This window comes from Tiliqua scincoides, chromosome 1, assembly GCF_035046505.1.
Source record: "Tiliqua scincoides isolate rTilSci1 chromosome 1, rTilSci1.hap2, whole genome shotgun sequence".
Lineage (NCBI taxonomy): Eukaryota > Metazoa > Chordata > Lepidosauria > Squamata > Scincidae > Tiliqua > Tiliqua scincoides.
In genome coordinates this window covers 217,967,983-217,978,791 of record NC_089821.1, presented here as the reverse complement: position 1 = coordinate 217,978,791, position 10,809 = coordinate 217,967,983, and the positions used below count along the sequence as shown (strand labels likewise).

General features: G+C 44.9%; 1 protein-coding gene across 4 annotated transcripts in view; it reads left to right on the top strand.

Moving 5' to 3' along the window:
- The first annotated feature begins 5,018 nt into the window (after positions 1 to 5,018).
- Positions 5,019 to 10,809, top strand: part of TFB1M (transcription factor B1, mitochondrial) — a 47,956-nt gene continuing 42,165 nt past the window's right edge. Inside the window, exons 1-2 of one of the 4 annotated variants that reach the window (XM_066615930.1) lie at positions 5,019 to 5,083; positions 8,532 to 8,689. In XM_066615930.1, the coding sequence (XP_066472027.1) occupies positions 8,557 to 8,689 (133 nt within the window). In that variant the 5' untranslated portion in view covers positions 5,019 to 5,083; positions 8,532 to 8,556. Of the gene's footprint in view, positions 5,205 to 5,255; positions 5,443 to 8,531; positions 8,690 to 10,809 lie in introns of those variants that run through there. The other 3 variants (XM_066615903.1, XM_066615921.1, XM_066615912.1) reach the window with 3 other exon arrangements.

Below are 10,809 nucleotides of genomic sequence, written 5' to 3'. Positions count from 1 at the left end.
TGATCACCATTGATATACACTGTATGTGATTATCATTAAGTGTGGAGAAATTGCTGCAAAGTTGCTCTTTTAAAAATATATTTTTATTATTTATAACAAAAGAAAATACAAACAAATTACACAAGTTAAAAATAGGGTGCAAAGTTTTTCAAATGGCTTAAAGGAAAATTGGAAAATAAGCAGTGACAGAATGTATTGTATCAAGCAGACAATAATGCTAAATGAATTCCCTCTACTAAGCCCCGCTGCTTTCATTTCACTGTGAAATTGTGAAAGAGATCCATGCACAGCACAACGGCAAGGCAGTCACCAACTTGATAAAAGTAACACGTCACCACAAAATAATCAAAATCCAACTTTTCAGAAAATAATTGTCTTTTGATTGCTGTAATGTCGTGGTAGGAAAGCCTCTACTTAGAGGCAAGTGGTAAGATTTCAAGAGGCATTTTCTTTGAAACCATTCAACCCAGATGCTACGACAGTGTTCTCGACAATGTGTTTACAATTTTCATTCCTGCAATAATAATGTTTTGAGTGGTATGCTTTCCTCATGTTTAATATGATACATTTCACATCAATAACTGGAAATGCCAGGGGATCTGAACTCTGATTTCCCTAGCCAAATTCCAACATTTGAGCCACTACACCACGCTAGCTCGTACAGCAACAATAAACCATCATCATTACATGAGTTCAGCCTAAGGTGACAGTGAAATTATTGTTTTAAATTCTCTCCAGGTTTGTTTACATGTGTGATGAGCCTCAGGGCCTTGTAGCCTTATAGCCCTGTACTTGCTTACTGCATCCAGTCACTTTCTGGTTAAATATATAGGGCACAATCCTAACCCCTTATGTCAGTGCTCTCCAGCACTGACATAAGGGCAATGCAGCTCTGAGGTAAGGGAACAAACATTCTCTTACTTTGAGGAGGCCTCCTTGAGTGACACCCAACTGCAGGATGCAGCACATGTCCCATTGGTGCTGCTATGCCAGTGCTGGAAAGCACTGACATAAGGGGTTAGGATTGCGACCATAGTGGAATAAATGATATGCGTCCCCTCTGTCCATTTCAGTGACTCATCATGGGACTGATTACCTGCTGTTTTCAGGTGACAACACAGGTGAGGAAAAAGCCCTAGCTTTCTAAGGGCTCTTTTATTTCACTTGTCTTGCTTCAATGCCTGTTTGACCCTTAGACTGTATGCAAACATCCCAGATAGAAATTAATCATTTGATGGTGCTCAACAGCAGTAACTAAGAGTTTGTGATTATGTTTATAACAACTACGATGATGTTGGGACTCAAGTGTTTGGGGATTTTTATAAGTCACTCGGGCTGCCTTCTTTTCCTGGCAACTTGTTTCACTTCATTCGCTATTAATTATCCAAGTAACATATGGCTGTTCCCTTTTGCGCTCCTCCACACTTGAACAGGGGCAAATGGCTGAGAAGGGAAGAGGGGTTAACTTGCTGGAACGGCTTCAGTAATGCTCACTTTTCTATCTTTGCCTAATATCTTTGCCCTGTCAGTCCGCTTCTCCAGCAGCTGCATTGGCTGCCCATTCATTTCCAGGCCCAATTCAAGGTGCTGGTTTTGACCTTTAAAGCCCTATACTGCTCTGGGCCGGGGTATCTTAGAGATCGCCTACTCCCATACAATCTGGCTCGTCCTCTTAGGTCATCAGAGAAGGCCTTTTTACAAGTGCCGCCGCCTAGGGAGGTATGTGGGGTGGCGGCAAGAAATAGGGCCTTCTCAGTAGTGGCAGCAATGCTATGGAATTCCCTTCCCCTTGACTTAAGAATGGCTCCCTCTCTTGAGACCTTTCAGCGAGGCCTGAAGACCCTTCTGTTTAAACAAGCCTTCTGAGTTCTCGGCCTTTTTAACATCTTTTAATATTTTTTACAGGCCTGATTCTTTTATGATTTGCTGCTCCTGTTTTTATGATGTGTTAATATGTTTTTATTTGTTGTAAATTATGTTTTTTAATCTGTTGTAAGCCGCCTTGAGTCCCTTCGGGGAGAAAGGCGGGGTAAAAATAAAATTATTATTATGAATACAGTGTTTGCTCACCCAGACAACTTCTGTGCACTTGTATTTAATATTCCACTACCACAAAACAGTACCTTGCCATTCATTTGCACTTGCAGCGAACAGCAAGGGAGAAATGAAAACAGGCAAAATCCAAAGGAAATTCTTAAAACCCATCATTAGTTATACAGTACCACTGAGAGGGGAACATTTTTCTCTGCTGTGCTGAATACTCGCACAAATGGCCTGCCAAAATCACTTCCCCTGCCAGCGGGGCCCTTCTGGCAATCATTGCTAGAAAATGTTCAAAGAAGTTACATGTATTTTTAGCTCCATGACGTCTGGCAGTTGGAATGCTAACTTGTGACATTTCAATTGCTTGCTTCATTTTATGTTGTTAGAATGCCACCAAAAGGCCCGATAAGGCACAGTACTTGAGCACTTGAAACACTTACTATAGTCAGATTAAATTAAGGATAGGGAGCACACACAGGCCTGCAGTTCCAGAGGTGCTCGCTACTTCCAGATTGAAATCTATGACAGCAGAATTACCTCAGAAAAGCAGTCAATGTGTCTCATGTCAGAGTTATGCAAAGTCCTTGGAGACACTCGCATTACTATGGCCTTAGTCCAAATAGCTGCACACCTAGTTCCATACAGCCAGAGGACATGTGCTTCTTCAGTGGTGGCCTCTCATGCTATATGGCAAACATCTTGGAAAACCAATGAATGTCAAAAGCTTTCCATGCCGTTACAGGGTGGACAAAGGTTGCCAAACATGCTTGACAGATCACCACTGGCAGGACCACTTTTTAATTAGGTTAAGGCCCCCTACCCTTTTGTCAAGCCTAAAGAAGGCCTGAGAAACCTCCTAGGCCGTGATAACTACAGAAAATAAGGAGGCACCCAACAACTTTCTGGACTTAGCATGAGTGTTAGGAGATTCACCTGCCCTTCTCTGGGCTTGGCATAATAGGAAGGAGCTCCCATGTCCCTTAAAAAGCTTTGGAGCTGGGGAGGAGGGCAGAGGCTCACACTACAGGTATGCTGGCCCTTGAAAGCACACAGAGTGCTCCAAAGCAGCCTGGCATCACAGTCAAGACCCTGTATCTCTGCCGTGACAATGGGTCAGAGTTGGTGATGAGCACAGATTTTGACTGGTTAGCCAAAGTTTGTGATTCTTTGGGGGGGGGAGGGGGAAAGAGAGAGAAACTTCCACTATGACTGGGCACAGCCTTGAGTGTGCCAAAGCAGTTCCGTGAATGTTGTCCTTTATTTCTTAAACGGAGATGGAGTATAACGTCCAATGTATTTCCTCTTGCATGGTTCATTCTGGGATTTAAAAACAACAGCAACTATTGTGTGTAATAACATCACAGAAAATTCTTACTCCATCCAAGTTGACTGATTTGCTATTTATTCATGTGGATTTTAGCTTGCCCTATAGTTAATAGTTCAAGCATCACATCCATGACTCAGCCCATTGAAATCAGTCTGTCTTGCATATAAGGCTGAAATCCTATGCACACTTACCAGGAAGTAAGTCCCATAGAACACAGTGGCACTTACTTTTGAGTAAGCATGCATAGGATGGCACTGTAACTCTGGATGGGATGGGGATGCCCCTATGGCTATATGACAGCTTTGCAGATGAATTAGACCTGGTGTAGTCCCAGGCAGTGCGTAACTTCTATATACTTCTGCATACCCTAGTTACAAACAGGTTCAGAGAGAGAGGGAGAGAGATTCTAATCAGAGAGAAAAGGTTCATCTGAGGCTAGGGGAGTATCATTCTCTGCTTAAAAATATATAGCCCTAGTTGTACTCCAGTCTGATTCCAATACAGCTGCCATGCAAAGCCAACCACTCATTGCTCTCAGTGGTATTGCATTTTGCAAATGCTGGAAAGTGTGTGGTGCTGCCAGAACAGCACAACCCGCTATTACAATTGTGCATAATAGCACAAAAAAGAAGCCTGCATACCCTACTTGCTAGCTATGCCTTCTAATAGTGAAATGAATTGACAAACTGTCAAGTAGTGTCTGTGGCAGTGAAGTGAAAGCCACTTTTCACATGTCCAGAGGCACTCCCTTCTGCACATTCCCAGGCATGGGTGGATCCAGGGGGGGCCATGAGTAGTGTGTAGCCCCCCCAAACAGTCACATTAGCAGGGAGCAAAGTTGGATGTCTGGGGAACACCCACTGGGTGGAGCTGAGTTGGAATGGGAGCCCATGTCTACCGCAGGTAGATCAGGACTCCAAGTCCAGGCAGAAGCCCCACCCAGGAAAACATCGGCCATGGAGGCCATAAGCTCAGCTAGGAAGCAGGTCTACCACAGGGACGTGCGGTGGGTGGGGAGGCAGGTGGGTGAGAGCCTCCTCACTGGAGTACTTTGAAAAGAGCCTTCGCTGTGTGAGGCACCCAAGCACCCACAACCCACGTGTTCTGGGTGTGGGCAACAATGCTTTTCAGAAGAGTCTGATGGGGAGGCTCTGCCTCACCTGCCTCTCCACCCACGGCATGTCCCTGGTCTCCCAGCAGGTAGATCTGGGCTGCAAGTCCAGGCAGGAAAACCTCGGCCACAGAGGCCATAAGCTCAAATTGGAGCCCAGGTCTACCATAGGTGAGGCCCTGCCTCCCCACCCACCGCACATCCCTGGTCTCCCAGCAGGTACGTCTGGGTGGGGACCCAGGTCTCCCCGCAGCGAGGACAGCCAGAGCTGAAGCCTGGGACTTCTAGCCCTAAGAACCCAATGGGAGGAGAGGTGACGGCGGCACGGTCAACAAGGGGTTAATTAGTCAGCGCCACCCACGTCCTCCTGTTACTCTCTCGCAAGAGGCTGCCAAGACCTTAGAGACCGACAGGCACGCCAGCCAATGAGCGAGCGCAAACCTCATACCGGCTGGGGTTCCTCCAGAGGGAGGAGAGCAGACAAGAAGGAGGAGGTAGAACGTCACTCAAAGGAAGGGTTACTCATTTCCTGTCAGCGCTCATCCGGCTCCGGGGCACGGACTTCCGGTGCTGCCTTTAAAACCAAGGCGCATCGCTTACACGTGAGAACGGAGGAACATTGTTGCTGCGCTTTTAGTTCTGTAATTTCGGCCCGCTCGTGTCACCTTTCCCCACGCCTCCCTGCCCACCTCGTAGTGCGCGTGCGCAGGGGCTGTAGGTACCGTAAGTCTTCCTGTTCTCCCGCCCTCGAATTCTCTCCCGATCTGCGCGCCTTGGGCTGAGCTCTCTCTCCGCCCCACTCCTTGCCTTGCCCGGAGCTACAGCCCCTCAGCGTGTGGTCGTGTCGGGCCGCGGGCCGTGAAAGGCCTCCAGGCAGGCTGCTGTTCCAAGGCATAGCAGGGGTCGCTCCCCGCCCCCGCTCCCTCCACTGTGCCCAGAGCTGTTTGGTGGCTGAAGTCTTGTAGGTCTTTGGGGTCAGCCTGGAGGGGAGTTGGGACTGACAGTGCTTTGCCCTGGGTGTGGTGAGCCTGTGGAACTCCTTGCCACAAGATGTGGTGATGGCACTTGGCCTGGGTGCCTTTAAAAGGGGCTTGGACAGATTGATGGAGGAAAAGCCCCTCATGGGGTCCAAGCCTGGCAGCCCAATCCTGTGCATGTCTTCTCAGAAGTAAATCCCATTAGAGTCAATGGGGCTTACTCCCAGGAAAGTGTGGATAGGTCTGGGCTGGAAGTGGGTATGTGCAACCTCCTGGTTTTAGAAATAGGCTACCTCAGGTGCAAGGGAGTGGCCACAGGATGCAGGTCTCTTGTGTGCTCCCTGAGGCATCTGGTGGAGATACAGGATGTGGGACCAGATGGGACTTTGGCCTGATGCAGATGGGCTCTTCTTATGAGCTTGTTTGTTGTTGGAAGTGGTCTGTGGAACTCCTTGCCACAGGATGTGGTAATGGCACTTGACCTGGATGCCTTTAAAAAAGGCAGTTGCACAAATTTATGGAGGAAAAGTCCATCGTGGCTTGCAAGACATAATGGGTTTGTGCAACTTTGTAATTTCAGAAGTAGGCTGAATGCCACAGGCAAGAGAGTGGCAACAGGATGCAGGTATGTTGTCTGGTGTGCTCCCTGTGGCTTCTGGTGGGGCACTGTGATATACAGGAGCTGGACTAGGTGTGCCTTTGGCCTGATCCAGCAGGCTCTTCTTATGTTCTTAAGTAGCATCTGGGTGCTTCTGTATCTTGATGCTTCCTGAATTGAACAAGTTGCATCAAGGTCAAAGAATTGCATCATTGTAAAGTTTAGAAGCATCCCTGTGTTTGTGTTAACAAGGATGGACAGTCTTTGCCTGTAATCTAGAGCAGCGTTCTCAGTGTTTGTCCCCTGCTATACTACTTTGCACAGTCCACCATCGGAAGTACCACAAGAAGTATTTGGCAGTGATGTTATGTCCAGATTGGGAGGCCAGACACCATGTGACAAACACTGGTAAGATGCCTAGGGCAGATGAGAGGGCATTTTCAAGTATGCAAAAAGTGCATGCTGGAGCTCTGCCCACCAAGCCACACCTCCTACTGCTGCTTCTCATCTTGTGTTACTGGTCTTGCTGCCAGGTAGCAAGGATCTGGGGGTCCTATGAATACCACCAGACACCACCTCAAGTATCACTGGTGGTACGGTTACCACTGGTTTGCGAAACACTGGTCTACTTGTACCACTAGTTGTACTGAGATGGTGTCTGGTGGTACTTGCAGGACCCCAAGACCCCTGCCATCTAGCAGTGAGACCAGCAATGCAAATTGACAAGCAGCAGAGGAGACTCAGAACAGGGGGCATAGCTTCACTGTGCACTTTTTGTGTGCTCAGAAAAGCTCTCCGGTCTACGCTGATCCTCTTACTAGTGCTTGTCATGTTGCATCTGGACTCCAATTTGGAAGTAACTGGCAAAAATGTCATCACTAGTTACTTCTGGTGATTACTTCCAATAGGTAGACCATGCAAAATTGGTACAGCAGGAGATAAACTGTTATAGAGCTAGCACAGAGATGTGGAGGGAACTTGCACGTAGAAGGTAAGGGCTACATGATTTTGCAGTCTATCTCCTAGAATTGTTACTGTCAGCACCTGCTCTGGGCCACTGTCTTCCATCTCAAATTCAGCTATGAGATGTTTTTGGATGTTGTTTTGAGAAAGTTTGACATAAAACAACAAAGGGGCTTATCAAATATATTTTATTAACAAGTAATCAGTGCTTTGATGCCCTGCTTTTGAGCTTCCTGGAAGCATCTGTTTCACTGCTATGAGGACTGAATGGACCTTCAACTCCCCACACACACTTTTAAGCACATATTTGATATTGCTGGCTGAAATGAAGAAAAAAGAAACATTCATGTCTGGGCAATTGTATACAGAACTGAGATCCTATTTCAGATTCTTGATACTTGACCATTGTAATTATGTTGTGGCATATGGGCAACCCATTCGTGAGGTTAAGTGATGTGGTTTGCATCAGTGGTGCAGTAGGGGCGGGGTGAGGGCAGTTGATTTAGGGTGCCCTTCACCCCAAATCTGCTACTGCTGCCACCCCCTCCAGCCTAATGTGGATGCAACCCGCATCAATCCTCTTTCATTCCTCTAACTAAAAGATTGTCTGCCTTCTTACCTTGCTCCTGGTGCAATTTCGTGAAACCCTGAAGTGTGGGAAGTGCTAGGAGCATGGTAAGGGACTTTTTTTGTGCAGAGGTGGCATTGGGTTGCATTCCATTGAATTATTTGATTTTCTCTGTAAACTGCTTTGTGAACTTTAAGGAATATTTATATACTTCTTGAAAAAATAATAAGAATTATTTTTCAAGTTAGTGAAAATCCTAAATGCAGAATTTGCTAAGAAAAAATGTCTCATCTAGTATGCGAATGTATAAAATTGCACAAACAAATTATAAGATGAGACAACAGAGTTGCAAAATCAATCTACTGGTCATTATGTAAAAAGCATAATTTGCCAGCATTGGAAAAACTTTTGGAAACATAAAGGTCAAAAGGGTGTTGGAAAATGAGCAAGTCAAGATCCTGTTGGACTTTAAATGGACATCTCAAACATAATACACCTGATATAAGAGAAAAGTATGGATAATTGATACTGCAGTTTCTGGAGATGTCAGAGTCAATGAAAAAGAACTAGAAAGAAATAATGAAGTTTATTACTGAGACCTGGCCACTGAAGTCACGGAACTATGAACAAAACACACCAGTGTGGTTGCTGGAACAATTAACAAAAAGTTTTGTGGATTATTTTAAACAACTGCAGCTTACTGAAATAATACCAACAGATCTACAAAAAATGGCACTTTTAGAAATATCGTACATGCTGTGCTGATAACTAGCTGATACTTGGGTCTCATGCAGAGATGTATCAATTACTGAATGACAGTCGATGATATTGTCAATCTTTTGTTCGTTGTTGACCATATTTCATGTAGTTTGGAATAATTAATAATTCCATGTAGCATCAAACCTGTTCTAACATAGGCTTTTCTGTTCTGGTTGTTTCTTTAGTGGAAAAGAATATGCTTTGTGCTCAATGGCTGCATCAAGACAAATAACTACTTTCCGTCTGCCACCTCTTCCAACAATTGGGGAGATTATTAAACTATTCAAGCTCAAAGCTGAAAAACAGCTGTCACAGAATTTTCTTCTGGACCTGAGACTTACAGGTTAGTTATCTGTTTTTTATTCAATAACTATAGTTCTCTAAACAGCTTTAGCTGTGCATAAATATATATTTGCATAGAAGCTTTCTAATATGACAATGTTTGTTTAAATTGGATGGACCAGTTTTACAACCCAACATATGCATGTCTAGTCAGAGATAAGTCACATTATAGTCAATCGGGCTTACTCCCAGGTAAGTGTAGATAGGAGTGCAACCTTAAAGACTTAGAACCTGGGTTACTTGTTACAGTATTTATTGAGGTACATTATTATGTTGGCATCCTTCAGTCTCGGAAGCCTATGGTACTGCGCTCTGAATGGTGGTTCTGGAACAGTGTCCTCTCCAGTGCGCAAAGCCTGGGTAAAGTAGATGTGGAGGGTAGACTGTTACCCATGCAGCAAATTCCCCTCTCCATGTCACTGAAATGGTCCAATGGAAAGGCAGAGGCCAATACAGTAGCTTCCAGCGGCGTCGCAGGAGTTGCCAGAACATGACTGTGTTCAGCCATGAACTGCCTCAGGGACTCCGGCTCTGGATTTTACCTTGAGGTTGACTCCTGAAGCCTTTTCCATAACTGGATGTAGCCATAAGGCAATTGAGGTTTGGGATCAGAGTTTTCCTTCTCTCAGATGAGCTGCCTTCCCAGGCTAACGAGTCCCATCTACCCGGTGGCTGTTTAGTCGCCTCTTACGACAAGTACAGCCAAACTGAGGGCCTATTCTTATCCCCAGCCCCCAGGGGACGAGGTACATTAAGGCTCAAGATTTCAATTACAGTGGTGCCTCGCAAGACGAATGCCTCGCACAACGAAAAACTCGCAAGACGAAAGCGTTTTGTGATTTTTTGGTGACTCGCAAGACAAATTTTAATGACCATGACCGTACTTTGCAAGACGAATCTTTTTTTATGCTTCATGCCAGTTTATGCTCACATTCACCCTAAGGAAGGGGGAGGATCTTCATGCCAGTTTATGCTCACATTCACCCTAAGGAAGGGGGAGGATCTTCATGCCAGTTTATGATCACATTCACCCTAAGAAGGGGGAGGATCTTCATGCCAGTTTATGATCACATTCACCCTAAGGAGCGGGGGATCTTCATGCCAGTTTATGATCAAATTCATCCTAAGGAAGGAGGGGGATCTTCATGCCAGTTTATGCTCACATTCACCCTAAGGAAGGGGGAGGATCTTCATGCCAGTTTATGCTCACATTCACCCTAAGGAAGGGGGAGGAAGACAGCGAAGAAAGTGATGTCAGTGATTGTGAGCAAATGAGCTTCATAAATTCTGACTCTAGCGATAATGAGTTCCTGGGGTTTCCAGAAAACTAGAGTACTCAAACCTTTAAGTCTCTCCATATGTTAATGACAGTGATAATGGTTCTTAATGCCACTGTTGACTGCTGTTCACTTTACATGGAGCGAAAAATACGGTATGCCTTTAAAGAGCACTTAATATACACTTTGTAAACCAAATTTGACTTTGTTCTGACTTTTTTTGCCCATAGGAACACATTAATTAAATTTCAATGCATTCCTATGGGAAACCACGCTTCGCAAGACGAAATTTTCGCAATACAAAACTACTCGCGGAACGAATTAATTTAGTCTTGCGAGGCACCACTGTATACTTATACCCACTGTATAAAATGCTCTACATTATCTGGTATATGACAAGGAACAGAGGAAGTGGATTTGGACCACTGGCCTCTCTAGCCCAGTACTGTGTATGTCAGGAGTGGCTAGGTTATTGCACAAGTATTATATGCAGGACACACCACAGTAGTTGGTGGTCTCCTGCACTATGCCATTATGGCCTTTGGATTTGGCAGTGACATTGAATCGGACCTTTGTAACTGTCCCCTACTCTCTGTTAATGTGGTTCTTTTATTGATCTCTTTTTGGAAAAAAAAAAAAAACAAAACCATGTAGACAGTAAGGAGCAAACACACATCCAGTTTCAAGGAGTGTAAATTTCCTATTGTTAAAACACACAAATGGAAGAAAATGAAATAGCATAAATTTAAAATGAAATAGCATAAACTACTAAGGAACAGTGAAACAAATAACCATGTGTAAACAGCAAAATGAACTTGCAACACAAATAAATGCAGCAACCATA